At 37.3% G+C, this 13,675-nt stretch overlaps 1 protein-coding gene across 14 annotated transcripts in view; it reads left to right on the forward strand.

Moving 5' to 3' along the window:
- Nucleotides 1-13,675, forward strand: part of EYA1 (EYA transcriptional coactivator and phosphatase 1) — a 324,909-nt gene that overhangs the window by 183,443 nt on the left and 127,791 nt on the right. For 13 of the 14 annotated variants that reach the window (XM_082363451.1, XM_082363452.1, XM_082363442.1 and 10 more), the window contains one exon: nt 12,776-12,853. The exons of the other annotated variant lie outside the window; for it this stretch is intronic. In XM_082363451.1, the coding sequence (XP_082219577.1) occupies nt 12,776-12,853 (78 nt within the window). The remainder of the gene's footprint in view (nt 1-12,775; nt 12,854-13,675) is intronic. 14 annotated transcript variants of the gene reach the window in all.

A 13,675-nucleotide genomic window follows, 5' to 3' on the forward strand; every position in this document is an offset into this window, starting at 1 on the left:
TCAATATATATAAGCTATTTTTAAAGTGACTACTGTTCCACATGAAAATTCTATGTAAATATTGCCTATGCCATAAATTGAGACTGTTATATTGCTAACTTAATTCTTAAAATTGGAACAACCTTTTCAGACCGTTGTGCCATGTTTCCGTTCTTATAACACACTAAAAATGTTTAGATCCCACTTTGGCATCTAAACGTAGGTATCTGTTAAACGTCATCAAATAGCATATTTAAGATTTGTGTGTTTCATTATATATATTTTACTTAAAAGGACCATAAACAAATATGAACTCTAATGATATGAGCGCTGAAGTGTTTTGGGGAACTATATTATGTCTGCAGCTTATTTTTAATGCGTGTAGAATAAGATGGTTTTATGAGGAATAGATGTGGAAAAGTAAATAGATTAAAATGTTAATGGTGAAATCCTGGTGGTAGGTTTCTGGCTGTTCACTGTATAATTCTTTCAACTTTTCAGTATGTATGAAAATTTTTGTAATAAAATATTGGTGAAAAAAGTGAACCTCAGATACTTAGAGTGTCCTAGGAAGGAAACATTTATTTAGTTTTCACTGTGTACAAAGCACTCTGCCAGGTTCTAGCACATATACAATGAAGTACGACACTACGTCTGCCTTTAAAAGCTCACAGTCTGGTTGGGGGAGATAAGACTTTTTAAAAATTTTGGCAAAAACTGAAAGGTCGTGTTGTGTCAATTAAATTATGAAGGCAGAGATTTCCAGTCTGTGGCTTAGAGATGCCCAGGAGTTGCAGAGCTAGTACTGAAAGTCAGCAAATACTGTGCAAAGAGCTCTGTCCGAAGGATGAGGAAATTAATAGGTCACATACATCTTTAACTCTTTTTCACATATGGACGTTCTGTTATGTTTATGAAAATATAAATTTTCGTGTCCGAAAATTCACAGTAGGTTTTTGTCATCAGGTACTTTCTCAATCAACAGATTAAAAATAGGCTATCATTTGGATTCTGAAATATTTTGGTGTTAGAAAGAGGGCCTCCTTCTCAAGAAGGTTAGAAGCCACTGATCCAAACAAAAGTGCTCTCAGAGTTCAGAGGAAAGAGCTCCTCAGCTTGCTGAGGTCTGGCCAGGCTTCAAGAAGGAGATGGAATCTGAGCTGAGTGTTTGGGAAATGGGTAGAATTTGAATAGGTTGAGAAGGGATGGAATGCATTCTAAATGAGGGACCAATACGAACAAAGGTAGGATCGTTTGGGAGACTGGGAGGAGACCAGTTGAGCTGAAGAGGAACTGATAGTAGATAAGGTTGGAAGGATCATCTAGAGCCAAACTAGGAGGTAGAGGACCCTGAATACTAGGCTAAGGAATTTGGACTTTATCCTGGAGCCAGTAGAGAAGCCACTGAATATTTTGAGTGAGGGATTGATATGGTGCAAGTGTTTTAGGTATGAATCTGGCAGCAATTTCAAGGATAGCTTGGATTGAGGGAGAGATGTGCAGCAAAATGGAGGCTCATCTGATCTGCCCAGATTTCGTGTGTTAGAAACCTGAGCTTGTGTGGCAAGAATGAGAATTACCAAAAAAAAAAAAAAAAAAAAAAGAAAGTGAAATCGCAGGAGACATTTTAATGGAGCAGCCATCACTTACCAAGTATCATTTCTTTTACCAAAAAAAGTCAACTAGTCCAGACCGCTACATAAATCATTGCACGGCGCTACTCCAATATGCTATACTTCCTGTGAATAATGAGTTTTGAAACTGAATAACATTTCCTGTTGGCTATGTATACCCTTAAGTTCAAGTTTAGTCTATGTATGTTGATTTGGTTTTCATAAGGTTGTATTGCTATTTTGTAGAGTTAATATTTTTCTAGTCTCTTAAGAAAAAGAGGATGACTTTAAATTTTTAGAGGAATAATAATCATATTCCAGATTATGATACCTCGTTTTCCAAATGGGTATTAACCAAAGGTAGATATATACACTTTTAGATAAAGAAGAAAGAGTTGAATGGCTGCTTGTAATCTTTAATTTATTAATTCAATTATATGTCTAAAATAAGGTATATAAAATATATAAATTTAGGAATATTGCTATCTTGCACTTTCATATTTCATGTAATAATTTTATTCTCTTTACATGTGCGTTTGGTATCCCTTGATGCCACTTTTTGAGTCATTTGACACATTTTTTTAAAACATACATTTCCACTTTGGCCTCATGATTTGAGCAGTCATTAGATCTGTGAGTGATACTATCATTGAATCCAAACTATAACTTAATATTATGATCGTTATACTTTTGTCTTATAGGTTATTTGTCATCTGTACAGCATAATTGTATCTCTTTAAAGGGCTTTTTAAGGCTTACTTACAGTAATATCTAACATTTGTCTTGGGCTGATCATGCCCCACAAATTATTATTAAATCTTTGTGACTTATTTACCTCTCTTTTTACTGATACAGGAAGGGTTCTCTCTAAACATACAAAAATTCCAATGATTGATATTCCTTTATGCAAATGTATCTTCTCCAAAGAGTACTTTGCTCAAAATAACATGAGGGGCATGTGTCCTGTGAGAGGCTTTACAAGAACCTGCACATACATTGACAGAGTGATAATTTGAGAAGAATAAAATGTAATCTTCTGTTTGATCATACACAGTGTGTTTAATTGCCTTATGCAATATGCCTAGTGGTATGAAGTCAGTTGTAATCTGTTTTTTAAAGTCAGTTGTACATTTTTACCTTCATCCATTCCTTCAATGAATATTGTGTTCCAACTGTGTGTCAAGCATGGTGCCATGTTCTGCAGAGATATAAAAAGCTGGAGTTCCTATCATGAAGAAATTTATAATACATTCAAACGGATAAGACTGTGAAACGTAAAATGAGGTGGAGTAGGATATGTGCTCTAAATGAGGTACAAGCTCAAGGAAAAGAAGAATCACCCCTGAGTAGTAGGTCAGGCAAGACTTCACACAGCAGGTGGGACATTGGTTGATGGGAATTTGTAGAACATTTAATGTCAGAAGGAAAGGCACTAGCCATACTGTGGATTTGAGGAAGCATTACACATCCAGTAGACCAGTTTGGTTTAAATGTTGACTGTATATATGGACATGTGGTTCTTTTCCTGTAAAAGGGAGATAATAAGTGTCACATAGGAAAGTTAGGACAATTAGATGTGACCTTATATTTTGTAATATTCTTATATTCTTGTAAGTTACCGTTTGTTATACAAATGTAAAATGTGCATGGAAGAACAGGCAAGGAAAGGAAAAAATAAAAGTAAAAAGCTTGGTCTTAGAGTATAGAGGGCCTTATGAATATGATAAAGGAAATGGTAACTTAATCTGGGAGAAAATGGAGAGCCTGCTCTTAGACTTCAGAGCCGGGAGTGACTCGCCGAGTCTCGGCTAAGGAAAGATAAGTATCTCTGCTCAAAATAGAGTAGAGACTGAAAAGCAAATTGGTCAGCTTTTCCAAGAGAAGAGGTATAAGGTAATTAGGTTAGTGGCTGTGAAATTAGGGGGGGGGAAATGGTTGTAAAGTTTGGAATGGTAGAAATGATAGACTTGGCAATGGAGTGTGAGGAAAGAGTTGCTGGGAGGAATCAGGGTGAAAAGAAAACTTTCAGTCTAGGTGGCATGACCATTACAAAGGGCTAGGATGAGGAGTTTGCATTTGAGCAGGTTGATTTGACCTTGATCCAGGCAAGGGCCTTGCATAATTGGGATGTGAGGGTTGGTCCCCGTGAAAAAGTTGTGCATGTGGATAGAGATTTGAGAGTTGTCTACATGAAGGAGATTTGTTTTAAATTGTGGAAAGACATGACTGTGAGGGACAATTTAGATAGATGAGGAGGTAGAATTATAGAACCACAGAGTAGGCAAAGGAAGACTTTCCAGAGAAAAAGACATATACAGGTTAAAAAAGGGAAACACTGCTGTGTTGTGTTGGTCAATGATGAGAAAAGTGTCAGAGGAAGACCCACGCCACAGAAGAATTAAGGAAAATCAGGATGGAAAAAAGTTTGCATCGGGCAGTTAGGAAAATCCTTTTAGTAAAATAGTAGCTATAAAGGAATGATACAAAGGATTAACGAGAGAGTAGATATTAAGGATTTGAAGGCAAATTTTCAGAAAACTTAGTGAGGAAAGAAGGGAGAGAAGTAGATCATGCTTGAGAGAAGTTTTTTTAAAATCAGGGCAGACCTGCCTTATTTATTTATTGGATTTTTAAAAAAAATTTTTATTGGAGTATAGTTGATTTACAATGTTGTGTTAGTTTCAGGTGTACAGCAAAGTGACTCAGTTATACATATACATATATCCACTCTTTTTTAGATTCTTTTCCTGTAGGTCATTACAGAATATTGAGTAGAGTTCCCTGTGCTATATAGTAGGTCCTTATTAGTTATCTATTTTATATATATGTCAATCTTAATCTCTTAATTTATCCCTCTCCCCTCTTTCCCCCTGGTAACCATAAGTTTGTTTTCTACATCTGTGACTCAATTTCTGGTTTGTAAATAAGTTCATTTTTACCCTTTTTTTAGATTCCACATATAAGCAATATCATATGATATTTGTCTTTCTCTTTCTGACTTACTTCACTCAGTATGACAATCTCTAGGTCCATCCATGTGGCTGCAAATGACATTATTTTGTTCCTTTTTAAGACTGAGTTATATTCCATTGTATATATATCCCACATCTTCTTTATCCATTCCTCTGTTGATGGACATTTAGGTTGCTTCCATGTCCTGGCTATTGTAAATAGTGCTGCTGCCTGTTTTTAAAATTAGGGGAAGTAGAAGGAAGTAGTCCCTCGAGATGGAACGATTGAAGGTGTTGAGACCAAACAATCAAATATTGGAGCATTGTTGCAAAGAAGGTATGGACGTGGCGCAAGAATAAAGGTGTAAAATTTAAACCCTGCTAGAGGAAAGAAAACCTCTATTGAGATTCATCAGTGGGAAAACGGGAAATGTTGCAGAAAGATCATTGAAAGATTTAATGCAGCTTCTACATTCTTTATAAAATAGTTGGTGAGGACATGTGCTAAAGAGGATGGGGAATAAGGTGCAGTTTGGGGTTTTGAGTAAAGTAGAAAAGACTTGATGGAAACTTTCAGGCAGAAGAAATGGAAAGGTGGGATTGTCAAGCAACAGGATGACTCAAAAGAATACAGAAAGCATACATTTCAGTGGATTCAGTTAGCGGGTGAATTGTGGTCTCCTCTCCTATGCTCAACCAGCCAGAACAGAGCCAAAGAGTGAACAGCAAGAGATGGCCAATCCCGAGAATGGAGCTTGGCAAAAAAGATGCTTGGGAAAAATGAGGTGACACGGGGGATTCTAGGGCGGGAGTTCTGGGTTCCAGACTGGGCTGGTGTGGTTGGAGTGGGAGAATGGATAGGGGTTTAGAAAGACGGGGTATTCTGAGGAGAATTAAGAGCTAGTCCAGCAGAAGTGAGCAAATGAAAAAGGTAAAAGGTGGTGTTATTTAGAGGCAGTGCAGTCCTAGGAAGTGGTGTAGCTGAGGTATTTAATCACCAAAGTGGAATGAAAGTAAATCTCATTGAAATAGAAGAGAGAAAGGAATCATAAAGAGTAGCAGAGGGATAGTGAACAGAGTTTGTAAAGTCCTGGAGCATTGAAGTAGGAAACAAAATAGAGAGGAAGACCAAGCATGTGCCAAGCAAAGGCAAACTGTACTGTCACAGTTAGAAGAAAAGTTATGAGATGAGCTTAGATACTACCTGGGGAGGATCTACGGCTTACCCAGGCTGGTGCCTTTGCTGCAATCCTGGGCAAATTCTTAACACAGAGGCCGGCTCCCAGACCATCAGGCACAGCTGTCCTCTGGGGGAGAACGTGCTTTAACTGCCCTCTTAATTTATAGTGAGAAATAGAACTAATCAAATGGACTGGGTACTTATCTCCTCCGATCAGCCTATCATCTTCCTGGAGATTATGTGACCGCAACATTCAGATTATAATGAGAAGTTGCTTGATGAGCAAGGAATCATGGTATGATGGGTTAGTTGGATGATCTTTATAGCTAAAGTCCCCAAGCTCCAATGATCTGATAGCTCTGTCTCCAGTTAAATTTATGGTGAACAAAGACAGGGTTCTCTTTTCCATGGGCCACTAAGCAGTGCTGGAGAGAAATGCCCACATTTTCTCCTGGAATCCTCTATCACAATTGCCATGTTCACCATCCTCCCACTAGCCTGTTTCTTCAGAAAGATTGTAATGACTGAGGTATATGTTTTTTTTTTTTTTAATTTTAATACAATTTTTAAAGGTTACTTTCCATTTACAGTTATTACAAAATATTGGCTATATTCCTCATGTTGCACAATACATCCTTGAGCCTATCTTATACCCAGTTGTTTGTATCTCCCACTTACCCACTCCTTTATTGCCCCTGCCCCCCCCCACACTGGTACCCACTAGTTTGTTCTCTATATCTGTAAGTCTGCTTCTTTTTTGATATATTCACTAGTTTGTTGTATTTTTTAGATTCCATATATAAGTGATATAGTATTTGTCTTTCTCCAACTTATTTCACTTAGCATAATGTCCTCCAAGTCCATCCATGTTGCTGCAAATGGCAAAATTTTATTCTTTTTTATGACTGGGTAACATTCTATTGTGTGTGTGTGTGTATATATATATATATATATATATATATATATATCTCACACCTTCTTTATCCATTCATCCATTGATGGACTCTTAGGTTACTTCCATATCTTGGCAATTATAAATAATGCTGCTGTGAACATTGGGGTGCATGATCTTTTCAAATGAGTGTTTTCGTTTTTTTCGGGTACATACCCAGGAGTGGAATTGCTGGATCATATGGTAGTTCTATTTTTAGTGTTTTGAGAAACCTCCATACTGTTTTCCACAGTGGCTGCACCAATTTATATTCCCACCAACAGTCTACTAGGGTTCCCTTTTCTCTACATCTTCTCCAACGTTTGTTATTTGTGTTCTTTTTGATGATAGCCATTCTGACAGGTGTGAGGTGATACCTCATTGTGGTTTTGACTTGCATTTCCCTGATGATTAACGATGTTGAGCATGTTTTCATGTGCTTGTTGGTCGTCTGCATTTCCTCTTTGGAAGAATGTCTAGTTCTTCTGACCATTTTTTTAAATTGAAATATAGTTGATTTACTATGTTGTGTTAGTTTCTGCTGTACAGAAAAGTGATTCAGTTATACATATATACGTATTCTTTGTCATATTCTTTTCCCTTATGGTTTATTACAGGATATTGAATATAGTACCTTGTGCTATACAGTAGGACCTTGTTGTTTATCTATTTTATATATATAGTAGGAAGTGGATGGACCTAGAGTCTGTCATACAGAGTGAAGTAAGAAAGAGAAAAACAAATACCGTATGCTAATGCACATATATGGAATCCAAAAAAACAGTACTGATGAACCTAATAGCAGGGCGGGAATAAAGACACAGATGTAGAGAATGGACTTGAGGACACAATGGGGGAAGGGGAAGCTGGGATGAAGTGAGAGAGTAGCACTGATATATACACACTACCAAATGTAAAATCGATGGCTAGTGGGAAGCTGCTGCATAGCACAGGGAGATCAGCTGGATGCTTTGTGACGATCTAGAGGGGTGGGATAGAGAAGGTGGGAGGGAGGCTCAAGAGGGAGGGGATATGGGGATATATGTACACATATAGCTGATTCACTTTGTTGTACAGCAGAAACTAACACAACATTGTAAAGCAATTATACTCCAATAAAGATATAAAAATAAAAAAATAAACAAATGGTACCTAATTAAACTAAAAAGCTTTTGCACGCCAAAGGAAGCCATTGACAAAATGAAGACAACCTACTGAATGGGAGAAAATATTTGCAAATGATATGACCCATAAGGGATTAATATCCAACATATATAAACAGCTCATACAACTCAACATCAAAAAAACAAACAACCCAATTAAAAAATGGGCAGAAGAATTTGCAGCAACATGGATGGACCTAGAGATTATCATACTAAGTGAAGTAAGTCAGAAAGAGACAAATACCGTATGATATCACTTACATGTGGAATCTAAAATATGACACAAATGAACTTATTTACAAAACAAAAGCAAATTCACAGACATAGAAAACAAACTTATGGTTACCAAAGGGGAAAGGGAGATGGAGGAGAGGGATAAATTAGGACTCTGGGATTAGCAGATATGTTTACTTAATATAATCATGGTTTAGTCCTTCCTCTTGAGTTACCTCCAAGTTACCTTGATTTGATTTTGGCTGTCCTGAGGCAGTTGCCCTAATGGTTGATCTTAGACAACTCACTTAGCTTTAGATTCTTCTAATTTACTTTTCAAAGGGTAAGCTTAACTTTAATGTGAAGTTTGTAACAGATTCTGTCCCAGAAGAAACACTTTGATTTCTCATAATTACTTTAATAAAGATACTCTAATGATAGAGTAACTATAAAAACATGGCCTCTGGACCTAGCACAGTGCTGAATGATTTGTAAGCATTTATCTTTTGTAATCTTCTCGTGAGTATGTTATCCCCACTTATAGAGGAGGAACCTGAGGCACACAGAAGCTGAGTAATTTTTCCAGGTTCATACTGTTAATAGCAAAGCTACATTGAACTTCAACTGATAATTCCAAAGCTGGTGTTTAACTCTTTATTCCTTCCTTTATTCATTCATTCATTTATTTATTATATATTTTAACTCTATTCCCTATTGCTCCCTGGTACTATTCCCCAGGAGAAAGGCATTCAGGGTAGGTAGGTATAATACTGCTGCTACTAATGATGATGATAAATACAGTTTCAGTTCCTTACTTGTATCAGGTACTTTTCGTACGTTTTTATGGATCCTTATTGCATTTCTATAATATAGGTATTTTCTTTGCTTGTGATGAGAACTTTCAAGGTGCACCCTTCTAGCAACTTTCAAATATGCAGGACAATATTATTGACTGTAGCCCCCATGCTGTACATTACATCCCCATGGCTTGTTTATTTTATAACTGGAAGTTTGTACTTCTTGACCCCCTTCACCCATCTCACCCACCCCCAACACTCCTCTGGCGACCACCAATCTGTTCTTTGTATCTATGAGTGTCTGTTCTCTTTATGAGTTTTGCTTTGTTTGTTCGTTTATTTTGTTGATTCCACATATAAGTGAAATCGTATGGCATCTTTCTCTTCTGACTTGTTTCACTTAGCATAATACCCTCAAGGTCTATCCATGTCGTCACAAACGGAAAGATTTTATTTGTTTTATGGCTGAGTAGTATTCCACTATGTGTGTGTGTGTGTGTGTGTGTGTACACACACACACACACACACACATATATGTCTGTATATATATATATCACTGTAGATATTACTTTTAAAATATTTTATATGAGATAATTAAGGTTGAAGAGATCATATAACTTTTACAAAGTCTTATAGCAGGTAGCTGGATTATTTGCCTCCAAAACCAAAGTGCAAAGAAATTGATAGATGGAAGTTTGTGGCACTTCTGGAGGGTAGCAAGTTGCCCAGTGTAACTCAGGCCTAAAGTGCATGGGCAGGTGAAGCTGTTGAAGGGATCAGGGAGATTAAAGGGGTAAAGGAGGATTTCTGAATATTTTTAAAGGATGAGTAGGTCCTTAAGTATCAGATGGAAGATTGGAAATTTGGAGTGGCGGGAAAAAGAGAGACTCTTGAGTGGTGGCAAAAGAGACTAAAAGTTGCTGTTTTCTGATAGACTGAAGTCACGTAATGAAGGAAAAAGTGTGGCAGAGATAAAAGAATCCTACCATTATTTAGAGGAGAACAGGTCACTCATAGATTTTTCTTTTCAGATAAATAGCTCAGATGGGATCATTGTTCTCAGACATGACAGCATTTTAAATCTCTCAAACTTAAAAAAAAATTCAGTATGTTGTGTTTTTAAATTCAAAGCTTTAGAAAGGTGCTCTATTATATCACCTGTGACAGACTTATAAATGTCATGGCGCTACTGAGGATGGGTAAAGTTTTGGTGGCCAGAGATTATTCTTTTTAACTTTCTGGTGGGTGTATGCTTGGCAACCACAAAGCCAGCAGTGGTCTCTGTTTGTTTGGCTTTCACTCAGAAACTATTTTCCATCACAATAAATCACCAGTCTCTTTAGCATCAGGTGGCTGGTGATCACAGATTCAATTACAGTACCTGATAAAATCACGAATATCCTGGTAGTTCCTTTATGTACTGCCTCTTCTCTTCAACAGTGAGCCTTTTAAAAAATTGGGTTCATCAGGAAAAGGGAGTCTTTATTCTTTAGTGTATAGATGAGTATATTTGAACAATGGCAAAAAGCAATGGGCTGGGGGCCTAAAAGAAAAAGTATCCTCTTCGTTTCCTTCCTATTCTTTTTGCCTAGTTTTAATGGCATTGCAAGTATAATTGAATGCGCCTCTTGGGAGTGAAAGCTGTACTTGATTAAGCTAATTATGGAGAGTAGCTGGGGTAGGTCTTGGGGTACAGGAGTAGGAGTGGTTTGGCGTAGTCAAGCTTTCGTGAATTTTATAGTCCGGTCTGCAGATTCATAGACCTTAGATTTGGCAAAGACTTAGAAGTCATCTGGGCTAACATCTCACACTGTAAATTTCTTCACCATCTTTCCCAGGCAGACAGGTGGGCGTGGACCTTCTTGAGATCTTCCAGCAAGTTCACTAGCCTGGAAGTGTTAACGCTCTAGGAAATCAAGGACTGCAGGGTTTTTGCTTTGCACTATGTCCACAATGTGTGGCAGTGCCTTACTCTGTTGTCGAGTAGCTCTAATTATTGGGAAGTGCCACTTACTGCTAATTTTCAAGACTTGGAATAAAAAGTATCCAGCATGAAATCCCATTTCTACCACTTACTGTGTGACTTTGGGCAATTTCCTAACCCCTCTGATTTCAGTTGTTGCCTGTGAAACAAGAAGACAGTACGTAACTAGTGAGTTTGTGTGTTGTGTTCCGAGACCTACTTGTAGAATTGTTTAAAGAGATGAATCAAAATGTCTACAAAGAATCTGACACATAGTAGGTACTTTGTAGGACCCATTCCCCTTGGGCCTAATTCTGATCTTTTTCTGGGTGTGTGGTATTTGATACTGAGTTCAGATCCCATGGTAATTTGTCCAGTATAGAGTGAAATAGAACCATTGTTTTTTATGTACAGGGTGTTATATGAGTTCTTTTTAAAGAGGTAAAATAAGGATGTGGGCAACTGGGTATGAAACCGTGCACCAGCAGTGGTGTCCCTGCCTTCCTAAACCTGTAGCTATATAATGGTTATGAAGAGCAAAATCATTAGGTTTCCTGGAGGCGTGAAAAGAGGAGGGAAATACAGGCTTATATCAGAATTTATTAGCATCAACTAAGACTTCTAATCTGAAACAACTGGTGGAAAAGTGAAAACTTCAGTTACACTATTGTTTGGTCTACATTAAAACAATCAGTTGAAGTGATTCCCTTTGGACGCACTGGTTTTATTTTTCAACTTGGTTTAGAGACGTCTAAATAATTTTTTTTTTTTTTTGAAACTGACTATCTGCTGCAACTATTTATAATGTGAATTTTAGAACTCCTCATTATGCACTAGTAAAAGATTTGAAGGCCCAAGAGGGTGAATTTGTCCTTTGCCTGATGTTTATAAGAGATTGGCAGTGTTGAGAGAAGGAAAAGCTGCATTTTCTCCATCATCCTTTCCCATTCCGGAATGTGTTTACTTGGTGAGAGAAGCCACCCCAAATATTCTCTTGTTAGGGCCTTCATTTTGGAAAACATGTTATTGATTTTTAAGTAGCCTCTAAAATATTATTACACTCTTCTTGAAAACCAGTTAGTAGGGATGTATAATTTCCACAAAGTAGGCTAGGCAAATTCCAATGATAGAACTTCACTAGTAGTTTCTAGGGAAAACAATGATGCTATTTTTTTTTATTTTAAAAAAGCTAAAACTAGGGAAAATAGGGTTCTGAGGTGTTCTGCCTTATCTGTAGGGATGCAATAATCCCCTCACTATATCAGTGCAGTGGATTTGCTTTGGAGAACCTATAGCCTAAAGATAAATGTTTTTAGTTTACAGACCCAAGGGACTTTACCGAAGGTTATGCTTTCCACAAACTGTCTGCTATTGTTATTTTTAAATGGAAAATTTTATTTCTGCTTCATTTATATTTAGCGTGGTTTTGGTACTAAGTGTACATCAGACCTTGATGAATTGGCACGGCTGGGCGGTAATAACATTCCATTAAAGTGAGCACTCTGTTTTTTAGCCATGCTGGATAACTGAGAAAGTGTGTGTGTGCGTGCACCTGTCGTGAAAGCTGGTGTTATTTCCCACTTCTTCGAGTCTTTCTCTTCTATCCTTTGGACTCTATTTGGCCGAATGGCTACAAACCCAAGGAAATAATTTCACATCCACATTATGTAAATTTTGAGACATAAGTTATTTATTTTAGTAAGCAATTTAGTAAACATTTAAGACAACAGTGAATTGAACTACTTTTAAAGTGTTTCTATTAAAAGGTAACTTGCCACAATAGATCATTTCCTTAGGAAGAAAAACTTAACATGGGAATTTCTTTAAAAAAGACTCTATTAGGAATATTAATCTGATTTATATTCAAATATGAAAAGATTGATTTTTAAATGATTTTCTTATAATTATTTTGAATGTTATATCTTCTCTACTGTGCCTTTATAAATATTAATTGGGTATATGATATATGTTGTTTATTTTTGTAGTTAAAACAGAGCCAATGAGCAGCAGTGAAATAGTTTCAACAACAGCAGACGGGTCTTTAGACAATTTCTCAGGTTCAGGTAAGGAATAAATATTAGATTTTCACAGTAATATGAAACATTATTTTTCCTAGTTTACATATACAAATATATGTGTGTATATGCATGTGTATATATGTGGATATTGTCTGTGTAATACTGTATAGTTTTTCTCAGCGTCACATATTTGCAATTCTGATGTTTTTGTTCGGTGTGATGAAGTGTTTGCTGAAAATGTTGGTATTCTGTAAAGGAGAAAAAAATCAAAAGGGGAATTGTTCTCCGTCTTCTCTAAATTGTCTTTAATATGTTAATGACTCCTTCCCTCTGTCTCTCATCTGTGTGATTTTTCTTTCTTTTTTAATAAATGTATTTATTTATTTATGGCCGTGTTGGGTCTTCGTTGCCACATGCGGGCTTTCTCTGGTTGCAGGGAGCAGGGGCTACTCTTCGTTGCGGTGCGCAGGCTTCTCATTGTTGTGGCTTCTCTTGTTGCAGAGCACGGGCTCTAGGCCGTGGGCTTCAGTAGTTGTGGCATGTGGGCTCAGTAGTTGTGGCTCTCGGGCTCTAGAGCGCAGGCTCCGTAGTTGTGGCGCACGGGCTTAGTTGCTCCGCGGCATGTGGGGTCCTCCCGGACCAGGGCTCGAACCCGTGTCTCCTGCATTGGCAGGCGGATTCTTAACCACTGTGCCACCAGGGAAGTCCCTATGTGATTTTTCTAATCACGCACAATTTGGCTTCTGATAGCCCCTAAACAGACTTGCCACGGCATCCTCCTAACTGTCATGTCAACTAGAGGTCAGACTTTGTCAAGCAGCTTTAGATTCTTAATTAATTTTCTAATCTCTTTCATATTGAGAAAGC

This window comes from Balaenoptera borealis (assembly GCF_965194805.1).
Source record: "Balaenoptera borealis genome assembly, chromosome: 17".
NCBI classification, from domain to species: Eukaryota; Metazoa; Chordata; class Mammalia; order Artiodactyla; family Balaenopteridae; genus Balaenoptera; species Balaenoptera borealis.